Source organism: Lagopus muta, chromosome 2, assembly GCF_023343835.1.
Source record: "Lagopus muta isolate bLagMut1 chromosome 2, bLagMut1 primary, whole genome shotgun sequence".
NCBI lineage: Eukaryota > Metazoa > Chordata > Aves > Galliformes > Phasianidae > Lagopus > Lagopus muta.
The window spans coordinates 43,637,393-43,658,474 of record NC_064434.1 but is presented as its reverse complement, the minus strand read 5'-3'; the positions used below and the strand labels follow the sequence as shown (position 1 = coordinate 43,658,474).

General features: G+C 47.2%; 1 protein-coding gene across 5 annotated transcripts in view; it reads left to right on the top strand.

The window, feature by feature from the left end:
* The window catches only part of SESN1 (sestrin 1), a 74,321-nt gene extending 53,239 nt beyond the window's left edge, over nt 1-21,082 (top strand). For 2 of the 5 annotated variants that reach the window (XM_048937630.1, XM_048937633.1), the window contains exons 2-11: nt 12,745-12,810; nt 13,684-13,884; nt 14,823-15,005; nt 15,741-15,983; nt 17,226-17,373; nt 17,820-17,932; nt 18,147-18,337; nt 18,602-18,746; nt 19,476-19,529; nt 19,964-21,082. In XM_048937630.1, coding sequence (XP_048793587.1) covers nt 12,745-12,810; nt 13,684-13,884; nt 14,823-15,005; nt 15,741-15,983; nt 17,226-17,373; nt 17,820-17,932; nt 18,147-18,337; nt 18,602-18,746; nt 19,476-19,529; nt 19,964-20,050 — 1,431 coding nt within the window. In that variant the 3' untranslated portion in view covers nt 20,051-21,082. Of the gene's footprint in view, nt 1-7,128; nt 7,149-7,209; nt 7,339-12,744; nt 12,811-13,683; nt 13,885-14,822; nt 15,006-15,740; nt 15,984-17,225; nt 17,374-17,819; nt 17,933-18,146; nt 18,338-18,601; nt 18,747-19,475; nt 19,530-19,963 lie in introns of those variants that run through there. The other 3 variants (XM_048937634.1, XM_048937632.1, XM_048937631.1) reach the window with 3 other exon arrangements.

Here is a 21,082-nt window from a genome sequence, read left to right as displayed (position 1 = left end):
TAGGGTTTTTTTTCCTAATAAAGGTCTGATGGTTTTCCCAAGCTCACAAAGTTAGATAAATACCACATATTATTTGGCTCACAGCTAGATGGGGAAACTGAAAACAAAACAACTGATTGAGGTGTATTAATAACTGATCTGAGGTGTGTTAAGACACGTGCCTGAAAGTGCAAAGTGTCTGAAAGCCACAGAACGATTCCTCAAACTGCTCTTACTGATTTAAGGGTCCCTGAACCTCTAGGAGTACTTCCCATATTTGTTTTGTACTGTTTCATTTGACTTTATCTTACTTTAACAATCAAACTCTAGAAAAACAGCTGAGGATCCAGAAGTGTGTTAGGTGATGTGACATTCTTTCACTGCATTCTGTTCTTGTCATTTTTATTTTCTTAGGAAAAACACCGAATTTATTTAAAAAAGGAAAATCACTTAGGTTTTGGCTGTACTGTGGATATATGTGAGTTTAAGGGTTAATTCAATTCTAACTGTAACAAAGCATTTTCCAACTGCTGTTCTGCCTGTTCTTTTGTGAAGGCTCTGCAGAAGTAAGCTTTTTGTTTGTTGTACTTTAACATCAAAACAGTCAGGTATGAGCCTCATTTCAGAGTTCCAAGCAATTTTCCAGATCCGCACCTGTGCCCCAACAAGGGCAAAGATGATATCCAGTGAGGAGAACAACAACTGGGTTGTATACCTGTACGTGCTGCAGGTTTTTGCAGCAACTTCTTCATAGGACACTGACACAGCATCTCCTGCATGCTCACTGTAACTTCACAACCTTGCAGCTCTGGGTCGCTTTGGTTGCACTCAATTCCAATAAGCCAGATTAATGCTCCAGTACTCCTAAAGTTTGTTGTTTATTTCCCCAGTGCTTGCCACTGTGTCTGATTCCTGTGAGAAGCTATTAGTAAGCTGTGTTTCCCTGTTTTCTTTTCCATTTTCTTATGAGGCTTTGTTGCGGGTCAGATGCAGTTCTAAAGAAATAGGAAACAAATTCATATAGAGATGATTCAGCTGGCCTCCTCTTGCTTTGAAGGGGCACATTTGCACTGTGTGAAAGGTTTTGTTTGCAGTAGATTGCCCAGAGTGATAAGGCAACTTCTATCCATGTAGGACAGGCATTCCAGCAGCATCTTCACACAAACAGTGGTGAAGAACAGTCTGACAGCATTCCAAATAGTGTAGCAAATAAGGTATTGCATTATCTCCTTGCTCTTAATTGAAACAATTATAAGGACTTGGAGATACAGACAGTTCCCAAGGGTGAATTTTCATTCAACCGAGAAAGGGTGTTTGTCTCCTTACATTCTTCATCTCAGGGAGAAAGTGCCTGAGAAAGAGCAAAATGAATCCCAGATCCAAGTGTGTGAAGAGCCATGGGTGTTTCTGTGGCCTGGCCTGATAGTCTGGGGAGACCAGAGAAATCTGTAGGCTAAACCAGTGCTGGACAGCTATGCATTTCATTTAAGAAAAGGAAAATTGTATAAACTCCAAATATACTCTTAAACTTAGGTAAAATGTGTATGTGGGGCTGTTTAAATCTCATTGTTTATTTACTCCTGAGAGAGAGTGCAGGGTGGTTGGCAGCCTGCAGATATTCCATTTCCCAGAGAATGGCAATCTGCTGGACAACTGATCCCTTCTCCTTGCAGTCTCCATCCACTGGAAGATCAGAAGTTATCAGTGAGTTAGCAAGGTCAGTTCTGAAACCAGTTAACACAGACTTTCCATTTGGGAGAGACGTGTCTGAGGGGTGGGATGTTAACCAGAGTATTCCTTTGTAATGCACAAGCCCTTCTCAGTAGAAGAACCCACATTTCTGACATGGAATATTCACAGCAAGCCAGACAAACAACTCCTGTAGCTCAGTTGCTATTTATCAGCATCAGAGGAGCTGTATACATTCACAAAAAAAGGGAAAGAATAATCTAGTCAGGCATTCTTTCAATCTATTAAGCTTTAATCTGCCTATTTGGAGTAGTCTTAGAAATCATAAATCTGTTTTTGTCTTTGCCAAAGTGTGAATAATCTCAAGATCTCTACTTCTTGTAGCTCCATAAATTAAACCTCATACTTCTGCTACCTAATAATTGCAGAAGGGGAGGTTAAATTTGAGCAGAGTTTGAGGGGGAGGAAAAAAACAAAACAACGTGGTTTAGAGATGAGAGCTGTAGCAATAGTAAGCAAATGCAGAACAAGCTAAGTGACCAACCAGATAGTTCAGAGAACAGATAAAGCCACTGGAGTTGCTGGAGCCTGGCGAGTTGAAGTCAGACAGATGTGAGAGCAGCTCAGACATGACAACTGAGCCTTACAGCCTCTTCCAGCTCTGAGAGAAAAGAGGCTGCATCTTTGGGGGGCTGCAGTGGGCTAGGAATTGCCTCATTTGTAATTACTCAAAACCCCTTGATTAGTAGCACCTAATTTGCCCTCCAGAACTGAAGATATTGCCTTGTAAGTAGTGAGCAGCATGTGAGTAAGAGCTATGCACAGAAAAAAATTGCATTTCAAAGAGGCATATGGTTACAAGAAGAGACAATATCATCTCTTAATATTGTAGCAGTTTTAGTCATAGCCAGCCTTGCAGTCCTAAAGACTGTGAGATGGAACACTTCTATGTGCGGCTCTGTACTTACCTCACAACGTGGCCCATTTTCAATCCTTTTTCCTCCTAAACAAGTTGTTTTTGTCCCTGCTGTACGAGTGCCAGGTGCGGTTCCATTCCTCAGAGCTGGTTCCTTTTGACACACAGAACAAGAATTTAGACTTAGGTATATCTATCACATATGGTTTACCCTCCTCCCTGGAGTTATGTACTGATCCTAATAATAGAGTACACTTTTTGAAGACTGACAGATCAGATTGTTAAGATTATATAAAAAGGAATGCTTTGAAATTCTGGTAATTTTTTCTTGACCCGTTGATGGAATGAGATATTCTTCTATTTAATTTAAATTCTTTCATCACTGTAATTAATGGTTTAATTGCTGCACCACCCCTGTTGTTATCATGAGAAACATTTTTGCTATTTTAGAAATAAGTGAATAACAAAGGGACAGAGGAGGTGAGAAGTTTGTTATGAAAAGGGCAGTGGCTGTGGACAGGCAGGAATGAGAAGAATCCACCAGGAAAGGTTCACAGCTGCTGGTGTGGGACTGCTTAGTCACAGCTGAAGCACCTGGTGAGCTCATCGGGGCACCAGCTTAGGTGGGGCTGCTCCAGCTCTTATGGCTGAAGAGATCGTTGCCCCCATGCTTTTATTCCTGCTGCTCTGCTAACAGTCACTGTCCCCCAGGATGGTTTTTTGTGGTTAGGAGTGCCTAACCTCCACTAGTCAGACTGAGCTGAAACAATTGTAGAAATAAGAGTAATAGAACAGATACAAACGGAACCAAATCTCCGCTAACAAATACCGGATGGCTTGCATGGACCAAATGCAGCACTGCATCCTGCTCCCAGCAGGAGCTCTTAGGGGAAGAGTCCCCATAGGGAGCAGTGACCCTTCAGCAGGCGCAGCTGTGTGTGGGTCACAGCACCATCCGCAGCCTCCAGACAGCACGGGGCTCAAGGGCACTCGGCCTCAAATGCTGGCATTTAGATCCATGCTGCTGAACTCACAGCATCTTGCCAAAGCGAGCACTGCCGTGTGAAAAAATACTATAGAGAGAAATGCATTTCTAAGAACACCCTGGAGGTGTTCAAGGCCAGATTGGATGGGGCCCTGGGCAGCCTGGTCTGGTATTAAATGGGGAGGTCGGTGGCCCTGCATGTGGCAGGGGGGTTGGAGATTCATCATCCTTGAGGTCCCTTCCAACCCTGGCCATTCTGTGATTCTGTGAACTAAATCAAGTACCTCAGAGTACAAGGGAATCACCTGTTTTTATTTCTAAGTCTTTGACGGGAAGAATCATCTGATCATCTTCAGAGATACTGATGTGATATCTGGGGCATTGCAGCAACAGGCATTTAAGCGCTCCTGCTTGGATAGCTTTTGTATGGAAAGAATGTAAGATGCTGGCTTGCCAGTTCTTCAGAGTCATCTGTTTGTGCTGAACTTTACTCCAAAAGACACTGTTAGGCTGAAATGGCACCACTCCCAAGTGACAGAGGGTAAGTGAAGACATGTGTGCAGCACGAGGCTTCTCACATTTAACTGACTCCTTTTAGCTTCATTTCTGCGTTTCTTTTGCTGTGGCGATAAGGAAAGGCTGCATTTCTGATGTCTTAACCTAGCGAGCACAGATGCTGAACGCCATCCTTTTACACAAGCAACTTTTATGAAAGCTTTATGTAAGTTTCCTTGCTTTAGGTGTTGTTTGCTTGAGGTGACTTCATAAGCGTATCTATCATATGGGCTTTGTTTCAAAGGAAACTCAGTATCACTGGAACAGGTTGCCCAAGGAGGTTGGATGCCCCATCCCTGGAAGCATTCAAGGCCGGGCTGAATATGGCTCTCAGGAGCCTGGTCTGGTGGTTGGTGACCCTGCACATAACAGTGGGTTGAAACTCGATGATCATTGTCCTTTTCAACCCAGGCCTTTCTATGATCTGTATTTTCATGTTAAAAAAAAATGTTTTTTTTTCCTTCGTGAGCATTCCACTGGATCTCTGTATACTTGCATACATACGTGGTCAAACATACTGAGGAATGGCTCATGAGCTCAAGTTATGCAAACTGTCCATAGGTCTGTCCCATGTCCCCAGCTGCACGGGGTGCCACATTTGTCAATCCCCAAGCAAGCCTTGTGCCAGTGTCCAGCTATATGCCTCCTGACACTGCCCAGGTCACGCAGGGTAGCCTTGAAAGGGAAGCCCTCTCAGTGTGCAGCTGCGTAGCGATTTACAGATCAGCACGTGGCTTGGTTCTGTCCATTTCTTGATCTAGGAGACTTGCAATTTGGAAACAGACGTGCAAGCACTGTGAGGACGAAGCAGAGAAGGGTGCTGAGAAGTTGCCGCAGGGACATACCTGGGCCTGAGCAGAGCTTGTGGACCCAGGGTCTATGGGTGAGCTTTTAAGAACACTCTTATTTGTTTGTGGCAGCTGCACGACTTCCTCTTCCCTTTGTGCATGCTTGTTCTGACATGTCCCTGCCCTCATCTATCCTGATGCAGAAAGCAAAGAACGTGGTAGAACTCTGCTGTAGAGTTGGCTGTTTGGTGGGAGAAAATGTCCCTGGGATGACAGTAGAGAAAAATCTGCATCTGTTGAGTCTCTGTGTGTGTGAACAGGCTTCCTCATGAATGTCCAGGCAGGGCAGTCAGCCGCTGTGGGGAAACAGAAAAGCACTTCAGACTGCTCAGTGCTGCCCTTTATTTTGTTCTTCCAAGGATGTTAACAAACTCACTGAAGGGCATAACACTTCATCTAACATCCAGGAAGGTTTCTTAGGGCCAGGCATCTTCTTGCATTTCAACTTTTCAGGTAATGACTTTGTTTTTCAACAGCTTTCCTGAGCCCAAGCCAGCCCTCTGTCTGTGTAGCAGGGGGAGCCCATTCTGTCTCTCTGTTATGTTTTGGCCAGGAGTGAGAAAGTAGCCAGTGGGAATTAAAACCATGATCTTCATCCGTTTGTTTTATTAGCTCACCAAATGGAACCTTCCTTGCCAGTATCACATTCTTTTTTCCCATGCTTCTGCTGAGCACTTTATGAAGTGCAAGTAGCTATAAAGCACACTTCACTTCTAGAGAAACTGAGCAGTGTACTGCCGAGTCTGTGTGCATGGAGCTGTGACACTTGTACATCTCCAGGTAATTTAGCATAGCAGCAAAGCCTTCAGAGGCAGAACAGCCCTTTGCTCCGCAGGGTAAATCTGCAGCTCAGACAGGTGGTGGTATTTGGGAAAGAAAAAATCAAGAAAAAATGGCTTTGCATGGAAGGGACCTCAAAGATCATCCAGCTGCCACCCCTCAGCTCAGCAGCCCAGGACCCCATCCAATCTGGCCTTGAGCACCTCCAGGGATGGGGCACCCACAGCTTCTCTGGGCAGCTGTGCCAGTGCCTCACCACCTTCTGAGTGAGGAATTTCTTCCTAGCATATAACCCAAGTCTCCCCTCTTTCAGTTTAAATCCATTCCCCCCTATCCTATCACTGTGTACCTGGGTAAAAAGTCAGTCCCCTTCCTGTTTGTAAACTCCTTTCAAGTACTGGAAGGCTGCAATGAGGCCTCCCTATAGCAGATTTAACACTAAAACTGTGCAGAATCAGTGCTTTGAGCCACATTGGTGCTTTCAGTACCATCCTCAGTGTTTTCTGTATTTGGTTGCAAGATCTGTCCACCTGTAGCCACCTGTGAAGCTTTTCAGCCTTCAATTTTATACTTTACAGAAGTGTAAAGTTCAGAATTGTGGAATTTCCCCACTTTGCTGCTACACCACAGCTTGTGAAGGCTTGGGATTGGCTCTGTGGCAATGCCAATCACAGGAAGAAGCCTTTCTCCCCTAGATGTGTACTTTCAGGGGTACCCACCAAACCACTCCATCATTTTACTTTAATTCCAAATATGTGATAGAAAACGGTTTGGCAGAATTTGCCTCTATATCAAAGACTGCTTTGAGAGATTAAAAAATGCTGGGGTCTGCTTTAGAGACTCATCATAGAATCATAGAACGGCCTGGGTTGAAAAGGACCACAATGATCATCTAGTTTCAACCCCCTGCTATGTGCAGGGTCGGCAACCACCAGACCAGGCTGCCCAGAGCCACATCCAGCCTGGCCTTGAATGCCTCCAGGGATGGGGCATCCAACCTCCTTGGGCAACCTGTCACCGCCCTGTGTGTGAATGGGTGTCACGGAGCCCCAGGCCTGCAAGGTAGGAGCCGGCAGCGCCGGGGGTCGACCAGAGGCACGGAGCGCTGCAAACAAAGGCCGAATGTTTTGCTGACGGCATTGCAAAACGTCTGTTTGCCCAGAGCTGCCGCGATCTCGGGATCGGGCGCCGGGCCAGATCTGTGCAGCAGCGTGCTTAGTCACACAGTTACCTGCAAAGCTGGGCCTCCTGCACCTTCGCCCTTTAAAAGCCGTCGCGATGTCGGTGCGCGACAGGAGGCGGGGACCCTCTGCTAAACGAGGGAAGGAGCTGCGGTGGTCTAAGAAAGGACGAGCAGCCCAGCCGCTGCCCGCACAGCGCCGGGGACTTTGAGGAGGCACGCGGGGCGGGTGCGGGGTCGTGTCGGCGGGGCGGGCCGGGGCGGGCCGGGGTTGCCCCGCCCGGCGAGAAGGGCGGCCCGGCTGCGGCGGGCGGTGCGGCAGAGCCGAGCGGGGCTGTGCGGAGCGCGGTGAGGCCCGGCCCGAGGAGCCGGTATGAGGGTGGGCAGGCCGGGCCCCCAGCGGCAGGTAGGGAGTGGGGAGGGGACGTGGCCTCGGGTTTCTCGAGATGAGCTCGTTGCAGGCGTAACTAGGCTGGGCGACAGCGTCGTTTCTGGGAAGGAATAAACGCTCCTTCGAGTCCGGTTTGGGAAATCCTTCGTTTCCGCACGTCGGGGCTTTTATTCTACCATACTCCGAATGCTCCAACTGCTGCCGGCGCTGCCCCGTGCAGACGGCGCCTCGGAGCACCGGCTGCTCGGCTTCGGCATCGCCCGGCCGTGACCGCCTCGGTTAAACTTGCTTCCTTCTGCGCCTCGCACGTAGCGCCGGCTTCATCGGTGCTCGCGGCGGGGAGGTGGCGGACCTTCCTTCCGAGTCTGCCCTTTCGGCACCGGCGCCGGGCCGGAGGGTCGGTGCCGCGGTCTCTGGGGCCGTGTCCGTGCATGTGCGGGCATGTCTGCTGCCGGGGCGGGCACGGGGCGGGCGGCTGCACCGCTTTCTGCCGTCGTAGCGACCGCGATGCGCTCCGGGGATGTGGCCGCCGCGGATGCTTTGAGTGTTAGGTAAATGAACAGAATAGGACAAACCAGCGGTTCTGTCTAGCCCCGTCTTTAGAAACGATGTAGGTGTTAAGGAATATTTTCTTCTCTCTTAGAAAGAGAAGAAGTTACGGTCTTTAATCCATACTCTTTGTTTCCGGATCTGTTTATTTCCCAAAGCCACCCGTCTGTGAGGGGGGGAGCCGCCGGGACTGCCGTATTCGCGCGACCGAAAGTGCGGCTTTCAAGCCGAGCGCCTGTCAGCCCGGAGGTGGTAAACGTAGAGGGAGATCGAAACAGCAGCTTATCCTTAGAAGTGAGGGAAACTCCAGGTCCGCGCCACTGCGGCGGCTCGCGGAGGGGGCAGCAAGGGCTGAAGAGTGCCGCCTTCTGCCTGAAGGGCAGTGCCGGCTTGCTGAGCCTTGGAGATGATTCCCTGCTCCTTGGGGATGTCAGGGAGGTGCAGCGTCAGGTACTGGTTGCTGACTGTAGGTGAGGAGAGCGGGGTGACTCACAGTGTTAGTCCAGGGCAGCCTGAACGTCGTGTGTCCTGATTAGCACTGAAAATTTGCACTTCGGTGGCCATCGTCACACCCCTCCAACCAAGTAGTTGGGTTTTGGGAGAGGTTTTGTGACAGAAGGAAGGGCCTCGGCTGCTGGGAGCCATAGATGGGGAAGGGCTGGGAGCTGACATAGTGTTTTAGGCTTAGCTGTGGAGCAGCAGCTGTGCCCATTCCAAGAGCCCAGCATCCCTGCTTCCGTGTTTCAGGGTGAAATCTCTTACGTCAGGTGTCTGTTCAAAAGTGGCACTTGTTTTGGAGATGTTCGGAACCAAAGCTGATGATGTTCTATTACCAACAGTGCTGAAGCACGTTGTTCTTCAATTATTAAATACACCCTTTAAGCCTTTGCCATTCAGTTCTCCATCTCAGGACTTTGACTTGCCTTAAATTTGTTAGCAGTGCTGTTCCTGACAAGATACTTCAAAAATTTCCCTGAAAATGGGCTCAATTCACAGTCTTAAAGATACAGAAAAGCTGTAAGTAAAGGGGATGCCCCTGGATAAGCTGCTTTCTGAGCACAAGCGTGCACACTGTGCAGAGTTCTGGCATTGCGGAGTTGGATGTAAGAAGTGAGCCAGATAGGTGAGAGAGAAGGGAAGCATGGTGAGTAAGAGGGAAGCATGGTGCAGTTTGCAGACTTGTCTCGTTACTTCTCCATCTCCCCTCAGAAGTGCTGTGTCTTGGTGTGAATTTGCATAGAACACACATCTCCTGGCTGAGAAGTCTCTGTGCAGGCACAGTCTGCTAGTTAGGAAGTCAGCCTGCAGCTCAAGAGAGCTCGGCTCGAGCCATCGGGCTCCCTGTAGCAGCCTCACTTAAACACCTTGCCTTTCTGTTTCTCTTTTTTTTGTTGTTTTCTAAATAGGAGATCATTCACGTGCCTTATCTCACAGAAATATTGCATGAATAAAATAGGTGAGATGCACAGATATGGCAGTGATGATGGATGTGGAGATTCAGAAATGTCAAGCATCCAGCATACGTGGTTCCTGTGGAAATACAAACAGTAGCAATACAGAGATGTGAACTGCATCACATAAGCTACCAGGGGTGGCTTTTCTCTGATTTCTGAGGTGATCTCTTCTGGCCTCACAGCATTTTTACAGCCAAAGTTTCACTTCCCTCCAGAGGTGCCACTTTGGTGTGCAACCAGATGGCCCGGAACACCATCAAAGTCGCTTATGCTTTTGTAATAAGCAGAATAGTGGTTGTTTGCTCATCCTTACTTGGTTGGGTGCTTTTGGGGTTGCATCTTCATGGGAAGATTTGGGTGCTGCACCCTGCCTTGGCCACAGTGTGCCTGGGAAGGGGGGGGCTGGGAATGCTGCTCCTTGGGATGAACATGTTTAGAAGAGCAGCTGTGAAGTGTGGGAATGCAGTATAACTAAGGGGAGAGCCTCTAGGAGCGCTCAGTTACTGCTGTGCTGCTGCTATTGTATGGAGATGCTGGGATGCTCGGAGCACTTGGAGGTGCCTGGTGTTTCGCAAGTGTGGGAAGAGCATGGCTAAATGCTGATTCTGCATGTGAAAGTAGTGGAAAATGGTTTCTGAAAGGTCTGCTGTAGGAAGAGGTTGCCCAAGGAGGCTGTGGATGCCCCATTCCTGGAGGCATTCAGGGCCAGGCTGGATGTGACTCTGGGCAGCCTGGTCTGGTGGTTGGCGACCCCGCACACAGCAGGGGGTTGAAACTTGATGATCACTGTGGGAGGAGTGGTCCTTGAGAGCAGCTCAGCAGAGAAGGACCTGGGGGTCCTGATGGACGAGAGACTGAACATGAGCCAGCAGTGCGCTCTGGCAGCTCGAAAGGCAAATGGGATCCTGGGCTCCATCAGGAGAGGGGTGGCCAGCAGGGACAGGGAGGTGATTGTCCCTCTCTACTCGGCTCTTGTGAGGCCCCATCTGGAGTACTGTGTCCAGGTGTGGAGCCCTCAGTACAAGAAAGACAGAGAGATTTTGGAAAGGGTCCAGAGGAGGGCGACTAAGATGATCAGGGGGCTGGAGCACCTCCCCTATGAGGACAGGCTGAGGGAGTTGGGCTTGTTCAGCCTGGAGAAGAGAAGGCTGCGGGGTGACCTCATTGCAGCCTATCAATACCTGAAGGGAACCTACACCCAGGAGGGGAGTAAACTCTTCAAAAGGGCTGACAACAGCAGGACTAGGGGAAATGGTTTTAAGTTGAAGGAGGGAAGATTTAGGTTGGATGTTAGGGGGAAGCTCTTTACAAGGAGAGTGGTTAGGCCCTGGAACGGGCTGCCCAGGGAGGTTGTGGATGCCCCGTCCTTGGACGTGTTTAAGGCCAGGTTGGACGGGGTCCTGGGCAACCTGATCTGAATGTGTATGTTTGGTGGCCCTGCTAGGCAGGGGGGTTGGAACTACATGATCCTTGGGGTCCCTTCCAACCCGGGTGATTCTGTGTGATTCTGTGTGATTCTGTGTGATTCTGTGTGATTCTGTGTGATTCTGTGTGATTCTGTGTGATTCTGTGTGATTCTGTGTGATTCTGTGTGATTCTGTGTGATTCTGTGATTCTGTCCTTTTCAACCCAGGCCATTCTATGATTCTATGACTGACTGTTTTCAGAAGACTTCTAATGGGCAAGATCTTGTATGCCCTATGGCTGTGGCAGGAAAATGCCCTGTATCAAGAGGTATAGTTCTGCTCTCAGTACTCAAGGAAGAAAGATTTTTCACCCCTGTTTTGCTGGTTGGAAACTAAGGCAGTGAGCTGTGCAGCATTCACATATCCTTTGCTACATCCCTTCCAGAATGGAAGTGTGGATCAGAGCTTCCTGAGAGCTGAGCTGGTGCCAGGATCTGTGGACCAGAGAGAAAGCAAGACGGCTTCCTCAGCCCCCCCAGAAAGCACAGTGTCATCCTGTGGAAGTTGGGGGGAGGGGGGGGGTGCTTTCACTTCAGCCTTCCTGATGGATCTGTTACATGCAGCGTAATCGTTGTAGTTTGGCCTCATCTCTGGGACAGAAGAGGAGCAAAATGCAGTTGTCAGGAATCAAATTTCAAGGTATTCCTTTTGGAGTGCTGAAGCTGGCAGATGCTGCAGCCCACCTGCTCAATGGCAGCGTGTGCACAGATGTCTCCTTCAAGTCCGCATGTGAGATATCCCTGATTTGCTGGTACCATAGCAGCTGGGAGAAGGAGCTGTACCAGAGCTCTGCAGAGAGGACGTTCTAAATGCCATTCCACAGGGACAAGTGGCCTTGCCAGCAGCTTAGTAAAAGCAGTTTGTGAATGTCAGGACCCTGAGGAGGAAAACTTCCTCACAGGCCTCGCAGTCCCATGGAAAGGTGAAGAGGTCGCAGTAGGAGCTGCTTGTGGTCTCCATTTATCCCAGTGGGATTGGAGAAGTGAGGGCACCTGGCTGGGGGACACTGCAGTCCAATAGGCTTTGGCAGCTCTGACGTGGATATGCACTGCTGTTTGTGAGCTTTTGGAAGATTAAAAACTTAGGGGAAAGTTCAGGGGACAGTAACTGATTAATAACATCTCTGCTCGTGCAAATAGAAACCTCAGCTAAAGAGAAAAAAATGCAACAGTGAGACTGGGATTGCTTGTTTCTAACAGCCTTTATCTATGTGGGGAAAATGCAGCAAAGCTTGAAGCTGGATGTGGCAGGCAGCTTTTGGGGGCTCTGTTTGCACAAAGCCTGGATAAGCTGTGGGTGCTCTGCTGTGCCCAGAGTGCCCCAGTGCCACACGTGGGTCCAGCCCCAGCTGGGAGCAGGATGGAGCCACGGCAGCATGCAGGGAACAACCCCTTCCTCTGCTAGCAGCCACTTATCACAAAAAGAAAGCTGATGGAAACACAGATCGGGTACTTTTGGCAGTTTAGGACCTGTTTGAGGCTGGGGAAAAAGCGATCTGACGAGGGTTACAGCTGTTTGGTTTCCTGACAGATGCACAGCACCGCACTCGTTCTGTATCAGTGGCACAACCGCACAGCGGCCGGCTGTGTACTGAACAGCTTGTCCTGGACACCCTGCCAAAAATGCTCTGTGCAACTTTGCTGTGAACCAGGTTGGAGCATGTGTGCATATGTATATTTGTGTATGTTTTCTGCAGCTGACAAGGCCTTTGTTGATGCACTTCTCTGTTGCTGGAGTGGGACTGTGCACTGTAAACAAGTGCGCTACTTATAAAGCACTTGGAGGAAAATAATCAGCATTTGTACAAGCGGTACCAGTAAAAGTTCCCATGGCAGAGGACCCGAAGTACCCAAATAAGCTCTGCTCTGAATGACATATTCCTTTCTTTCTTGCAACCGCAGCTAAAAGCTGTTTATAACCGAATGCTGAGATGGTGTGTTTTTCTTTTCTAGGAACTCGGCATAAGAATTCCTAGACCACTGGGACACGGACCAAGCAGATTCATCCCAGAGAAGGAGGTGCGGTGGTGTTTTCAAGTACACAGTGAACTTTATGCTTTTAAGGAACACTCTTTTAGTAGTAACCCACACTTGGTTTCAGGACAGCTGCTGAACTGCAGAACATTTTCACTTGTGTTCACATTCAGTCCTGGTGAGATTTTGGCCACGGTTCTGATATGCAAAAGCAGTGAGCCCTGGAATGGTTACAAAACATCCTGTTCTGCTGTCTAGCAGTAGAGAAACCCAATACTGTTCTGGGGAGGAGTGTCTGTTTCCTTGTGAATGTCTGGATGCAGTTTCCTACTGGTCCACGAGGTACCTGCCCCTCTGCTCTGGGGTTAGTTTTTTCTGGAGCTGCCACTGCCATTCTGTCTGTCAGACTTTGGAGTGCTGTGGCTGAGCATTTCTGGTGCTTCTCGTCAGCTGGTAGGAGGATTTGGAGCAGAGGAAAAGTTGGTGATATGCCTGTGGTTTTCTGGGAATTCTTGAGCCTTAAACTTCAGTCTCCTTTATTTCTCCCTCGTTGTCCTAGCTAGCTTCTTGTTTCCTTCTTTTCTTCTCTCAGTGAAATTTTTTCTTCTCAGCTAGCTTGCTATTTTTGTAGAAAGCTCAGATGAATTTGGGGCATTTGGGAAAGTGGTGGTGAGGGTTAGAAATGAGAAGTAAGTTTGGCACTAGAGAAAGCAAAAAAGGCAAAAGTCTCCCTTTGCTGGTGGTATGAATGTTTGGGATTTTGTGTGCCCGGCTGTATGCGTGCTGATTTAATGCTATTAACAGCTGTCTCATGTCATTCCTTTCACCGGGGCTCTGGGTGCTGTGGCAGTACATTTGTTTACTGTTTTCCTGGCGCTCCTGAGACAACATTGCTAATTGCTCTTTCTGTTAAATCAGACCGTTCAAGTGGGAAGCGAAGACGCCATGATGCACACGCTGTTCGCGGACTCTTTCGCTACGCTGGGCCGATTGGACAACGTTACCTTGGTGATGGTTTTCCACCCACAGTATCTGGAAAGCTTTCTGAAAACTCAGCACTATCTGCTGCAGATGGACGGCCCGCTCCCTCTTCATTACCGGCACTACATCGGGATAATGGTACGCTGGAGCACACGGCAGCAAGCAGAAGAGGCCGCTGGGGCAGTTATCTCTCATCTCTTTTACTAGCAGTTCTTATTGTGTTTTGCACTTTCTAGTTGCTGAGGCATTTCGGTAGAAGCTGAGGGGAAGAACAGAGTAGGTTTGTTCCTGTTTGCTGTATAAATTGTTTTGTAAGACCGGTACTTGATGTTCTTGATGTTCAGAGCTTCAGTGCGAATGCGAGGAAGCAAAAAAATGTTATAAAAATATAAACAGTTGCTTATTTTTGGTTTCCTTAGTATCTCAGAAACTGGTTTTCAAGACAGCTTTTTTGTGTGCATGGTCCGTCAAATGCACCTCCCTCTGACATCGTGGTCCCATCCTCTGTTTACAAATCTGTTCTGAGAAAGTTATCTGCCCAAAGTGATTGAATTTTTCATTTCCAGTCTGACAGCGCAGTGGCCTTCAGCTGCTGAAGTTACATTAAAGATTTGGGCTGCAGCTTAATTTGAGGGGAAGAGCATTACTGTTTGAAAAAATGACACTTTGCTGCAAAGCTACCCTTTAGTTGTTCTTGCTGTATGTGCTTTTAAACCTGCTTTGTTCTAACTGGCGAAGATTCATCTAGAAGCACTGTTGTTTCCTCCACTCTGGAGCCCACTGTGCAGTATGGCAGTGCAGTGAGTCTGTGCTTGTACTTCTCCCTGGGTGTAGGCATGTTGCACCTGTGGCCAGCATCATTAGAGTGTATACAAATGAGGAATATTTATATTGGGAGAACAATCCTCAAAACGGGCAGATGTCCCTCCTTTTTTTTTTTTTTTTAACTCAATCTTTGAACACTGCAAGTCTTATTTTTGAGTATTTGGAGGAAATGGGAAATGATGACTTACAGTAATTGTCTTAAGTGCAAACTTACTATGTTTTCTGTATCAGAATCATGTTTTCCCTTCCAGGCTGCAGCCAGACATCAGTGCTCTTACCTTGTTAACCTCCATGTGAATGACTTCCTGCATGTTGGTGGAGACCCCAAATGGTTGAACGGTCTGGAAAATGCACCGCAAAAACTGCAGAATTTGGGAGAACTGAACAAAATGTTGGCTCACCGACCCTGGCTCATCACCAAGGAGCACATCGAGGTAAATTTTTCAGCGAGTAATGCAAACGTATGCTTGTTTTTCAGCCAGGCAGGGTGAGGGGTGTTCTGTCCTGACAGTGGCTGCTAGAGCAGCTTTCCTTCTCTGCCCTTCCCTTTCACCCTAACACAGAGGAGGCAGGTGCTGGTGCTTGCTGAGTGCTGCCTGCCAGGTGCAGAGCAGGGGCATGACAGCAGGCTGGGGGTAGGATGCACGCTCTGCCAGGAGGCCCCAAACCTCCCACACTTTCCTGCCTGAAGGGGAAGTAGGGGTTTGAAGCTTCTTACCAAATGTAGAGCATTCCACCTACAAGGACGAGACAGAGGGAGGCCAGCCCTGGTGCTAGGCTGCTGGTTTGCCAGGAGTTGCCAGGATTTTCCAAGTCTCCAAGGACCAGCAGAAGAAATATGCAATTCTTGTGGTTGCCTTTTCATTAGAGGTGTGAGATTTCAACACAGTTTGGCCTGGCTTTGGTGCAAACCATATGGTGCTAAATAGAAACTGCAGTGGTTTCAGTAGCTGTTTGGGGGCTGGAGAGGGGAGAGAAGTCATCTGAGTGTGGCTTAACTTGCAGCTGGGACAAGAGCATGCTAGCAGCAGCAGAGAGTTAGGAAGCAACTGTGGATATAGGAAAAATACTTTTAGCGGGCAAAGAAATGTGTTGATAAATTGCATGAAGGTGGAGTCACCTGAACCCTTTTTTAAAGTTCGTGCTTTTGTCTTGCGTTATTTTTAAAGCAACTTTTGAAGACAGAAGAGAACAGCTGGTCCCTGGCAGAGCTGATCCACGCTGTCGTTCTGCTGACACACTACCACTCCCTTGCTTCCTTCACGTTTGGCTGCGGAATCAGCCCAGAGATCGACTGTGAAGGCGGTCACACCTTCAGGCCACCTTCTGTCAGCAACTACTGCTTGTGTGATATCACAAATGGCTACCACGGGGTGGATGACATTCATGCCAGCCCAGCTGCAAGTATTCCGGTAAGTGTCTGTCTGAACAAACAATCTCTTTCAGTAGCAGTAGTTTCTTTGTGAACCAAACACACCGAGGATGCCTTTCTGTTCAGTGGGAGTGGGATGGCTTAGCCTAATCTAGATGAAGAGCAACCAGTTGAAAAGAGACATTTAGGAGGTGTTGAAGTGACGCTATGGGAAGCCACCGAAGGAAGAGACAGAGATACAATCTCTGTTGTCTGCTCTTTGTGTCTCATCTGTTCGCCTAACTGAATGACTGCTGCTGACCTCAGCTAGACTGCGATGCACAGCCTGAGCAGCCATGTCCAGAAGTGCTTTTTTTTTTCCACGTGCACAGTGGAAAGTTGGCTCTTCCTTCGAGTGCAGCGTTTGATGCCTTGAGGTGTTTGTGATGCGTCGCACACCAGATCTTTCACCATTTTCTGACCCTGTATCTAAAACAGGGCTTCCTGCCTGCGGCATTGTGCTCACTGATGTGTGCTTGCTTCCAGTTGGTGAGAAGCATGATGTGAGTGCACTGATAACATATTTTCAGCATGGGTTCCTTGCGGGGTGAGACTTGACTGTAATCGTGCAGATGGCATTCAGATTTTGTCTGATGAGCTTGCTGGTTTTCTGAAGGAGCAAGTTGACTGCAAAAGGCAAAGAGGAAATGGGGAAAACAGTATGAATTGAAGATAGTTTCATCTTGCTCTTTACAGGTGGATTTTTACAGCATCAGATATTGAATTAATGGTATAATGTGGTGGTGACAAAACAACTCTTGTGAAATAAGATTATGTCCTGCCTTTGAGACTTCATTGCATATGCATTTACACTCAATCTAACTGTTCTCTTCAATGTTTTCTTCAATATGTGAGCAGGGTAGGAGAAAAAGTAACAGTTGGGCAGTAAATTGTGGTTACTTCCTCTATCAGAATTTCTGTTACAGCCCCTCGTTTTTCAGTTGTTAGACATTTAGATTAAGTAAGAGAAATTATTTCAATTTTAGTACAACCGCCTGTTTCAAAAAGCTGTGACTCTTAAAATCTACCAAAAATACCAGGGATCTGACAGAAAAGGTGATGACTAAATGTGAACTCTTAAGTCAGTACAGATTTCTCTCAAGAGCTGGTTTCCTAGAGAAATCAGTATTTAGAGATGTAAATGAAGAACACAACTGCTTAAATTTTCTGGCTTGATGATTTCTGCCATACTTGTCAGTTTTTGTTACACAAAGAAATGAAATGTTTGTGTCTCTTTTTCAAGACTACAGAGTCTGTCTGTGAAGTTGAAGCTCTTATGGAGAAAATGAAGCAACTGCAGGAGTGCAGAGATGAAGAGGAAGCCAGCCAGGAGGAGATGGCTACACGTTTTGAAAGAGAGAAGAGAGAAAGCATGTTTGTGTGTTCTTCAGGTAGGGCAGATGTAGTGTGTGTACATGTTTTTAGTGTTCCAAATTGCTTGAAGACATACATACCATTGCAGAGGGAAAAAAGCTGTTAGATGTCACAAACACTGTACCATTACATTGAAGGGATTGAGATTGGGAGCACCTGGTTTTGTTTTGCGAATGCTTTAGAAAAACAAAAAACAAAGTAGTGCCAGGTTTGATGATATGTACACAAAAGAAGGGAGAAAAAGATGCTTGTCTGTAAGAAAGAATCTGGATGTTTTTCAAGGAGCTTCCTCTAAGGAAGCATGGGTGCAGTCATACTAAGCCGTACCAAAGATTTTTAATCTGGGTAGTCTGGTGAAACTGTATTTATGTTAAAAACCACAAAAACTGCCATTTTTCTGTAATAGTTCCAATCGTGGTTTGTTGTTAGTGAAATTGTGTGGAATTCTGTTTGAAATTAACAGAAGATGAAGAATCGGCACCAACAAGAGATGTGTCTCGTCACTTTGAGGACACCAGCTATGGTTACAAGGACTTCTCCAGACACGGGATGCACGTGCCCACCTTCCGAGCTCAGGTAAGCAGGATGGAGCTGCTCGCAGGACGTTTCAAGTGCTCTCTGCTTGGTGTGCCACACACCAGACCCAGAAATCGCTGTGCTGCACTTTACTGCCCCGTGGCTGAGAAGGCGAGCAAGTGAACAAAACCCCTACAATTACCTGCCCTAAGATAAATGTCTTTAAAGCACCAGACCTTCACAAGTTCACGTCTGCATTTGTTCTTATTCTAAGGATTACTCTTGGGAAGACCACGGCTATTCCTTGGTTAATCGTCTTTACCCAGATGTGGGACAGCTACTTGATGAGAAGTTTCACATTGCTTATAATCTGACTTACAACACAATGGCCATGCACAAAGATGTGGATACCTCAATGCTAAGACGAGCTATTTGGAACTATATTCATTGTATGTTTGGAATAAGGTCAGTTTTATTCCTTTCTTTTACATATGTCAGATGTCCTACCACTGGCTTTTTTTTGTTTTGTTTTATTTTTCACTGAAGCAGAACTCTTATTAAGCAAACACATTCATGTTTGGTTGCTTTTTTGGTTTTTGTTTTCTTTTTAAACTTTGAATAGTGGTACAAATTATACAACAGTTGATTTTTCTCATAGGAAGCTACAAAAAAGTGTAAGTGAAATAACTGCTTCTTGAAAATGAAAGTGTTTCTTTCAATTCCGAACAGATACGATGATTATGACTATGGTGAAATTAATCAGTTGTTGGACCGCAGCTTTAAAGTTTATATCAAGACTGTGGTTTGCACTCCTGAAAAGACCACAAAAAGAATGTATGATAGCTTCTGGAGGCAGTTTGAACACTCTGAGAAGGTACAGTTTGTGTGCGTTCTGAAGGGTAGGGGTGGGAGATCTGTTAGCCTTGCTAGCAGCACACATACCCAGCCAGCATGTGGCTAACGCTGGTACTGGGCTTCTGCTTGCATTCAGGAAATAGCACTCCCCAGACTGAAATAATTTTCATGCTGAATGTTTGCTAGATAATAGTTTAACTCCTTGTGAAAATAATTGAGATACCCAGTTGTAATAGGGGTACTATAAATGATGATGTAAGGGTGGAAGGAAAATAGTTCATATGTTGGTTTTTGTTTTTTTTGTTAGACTTACAAGCTTTCAAGCACATAAACCCTTCTTTAAAGCCCATACTTTGCATCTCCGTGCCCAAGCCCAAAGCCTGTAAATGTATGTGTGCCTGCAGGCACTCAGCAGCTGTTCCCACCATCCTTGTGGAAGCAATGCCAGGGAAGCCAGGCACAGGCATTACAGCCAGAACAGCCAGCCAAACTTTTCTCATCCCCCACCACCACATGGTTCTTCATCTCCCCTCCACAGAAGCACAGTGTTTACACTGAGAGATGGGCTGGGCAACCCAACTTCTTGCCTCTGGTAGCAGCCGCGAGCCGCTCCCTCAGCAGAGGCAATAGCTGTACGGCATGTTAAGATTTCCCACCCGTGCTTCACTGCTGCTTCCCCACTCCCTCATTGTCCAGGCAATAATTACCTGTGTGTAATTAGCTGTGTGTTTCTCTCTCTGACCCACAGGGGCAAACGACCTTACCACCTCTTCCTTTGCTAACAACCCCCTCCGCTCCACAGGTACCAACCACCCTTTTGCCTTCAACTAATTAACTAAATCAAGCTAAACTTCCACAGTCGTTTCCAAGCTGCACGTAGTCAGCTACTGCTGAAGGGCTTCTGTGCTTGAAAGCTTGTCTGGTTTTTTCCCAGCTAAAGCAGTTGGCCTGCTATAGGTTACCCAGCTCTTCTTACCACCCTGGCCCTACTTGAACGCCCCCGTGCTCTGCTGCTGTGTTGTGCTGCAGCAGTGGAGCACCTCTTAAATCTTTCCTCCTGCAGCAAGCCTTACTGATAGAACTAATTTAGTTTTCTGGGTAGCTGAAGCACGCAAAGCTCTCCCCCGCTGCTAAGGCAAAAGCTAATCTGAAAACCACAGCCCCACAGGCTTCCTCTTACTGAAGTACGTTTCTGTGAGCACTGTGCTGAAGAGTGACTCCTTTTCCTTTTGAAAGGTCCATGTAAATTTGCTTCTGGTAGAAGCTCGGATGCAAGCCGAACTACTTTATGCTCTGAGAGCTATTACTCGCTATATGACCTGATGTCTCCGGCTGCCTGTCGACGCTGGAATGTTGTGCAGCTGCAGTATGGCAGAGGAAGATACGAAGCCTCAGGACCAATGGTAGCTATAAATTAAGATGCCCGTTGTGCCATAACTCCCTTAGTTTCAGCTCTTTCCACGTTTGGAACGTCACCGCTGCCAAGGGGCAGTGAATGCTTGGCGGTTGAAAAGACGGGGCTGTGCCGAAGTGCTGCCCCATGGGGGCGGTTTGGCTTCAGCCAGCACGGGGCGCTCTATGGACTTGTGGCAATATCGCAAACCACAGCTATGTAGATCTTGTCAGGCAAACGCAACAGGAGTTGGAGCGTGAAAAGAAGTGGGACTTGGTAACATTTACTTTCCCTCCGAGAATAATTTTAGAAAATCTTGATGCTGCTATTTGTGCTGGTGGAGCAAACAGAGAGGCTGTTCCAGCTGAGCTCAAAGTGAAAGCGAGCACTGCTATTGTCTGAGCCTTTATTGTGCGTGGTTTCCAAAAAGCCTTGTTATTTAGATTTATTTTTAATCAGAACTAAACCTCCTCTGTCCACACTGATGATTTGAAAGATAGCAGTCAATTTTCTCAAATAGTATAGCCTTAAAATGCTGTAGGACATTCGTTCGGCGTTATTTGGTGAGCTCCAAAGTGCAATGGAAAGAAGAGGACGTGGTCTGTAGAGCTCTGTACAGCTCTGACCACGTCTGGTGTCACTCAGCCCCTCATCTGGCTTCTTCAGGGTGAGCTGCTCCCTGCTCAGGGGCTGTGATAAGGGATGGGAATGTTGTTCGAGGCTGCCAAACAGTCCTACTGCGTTACATGCCCAATGCTGGTCTTACTGATTTTTTTGCAGTTGCTTAAATAACTAGGCTAAAAACCATCTATTTTTAGTAAATCAAAACATGATTAAAATGCTGACATTTAATATACAGTGGTTTTGGAGAACACATGAATACTTTTGTATGAGTGTGAATTGCTTTTTAAATATGTCAGTATTATTGGTATTTTTTAAATAAAGATAACAACTTTTTCCTC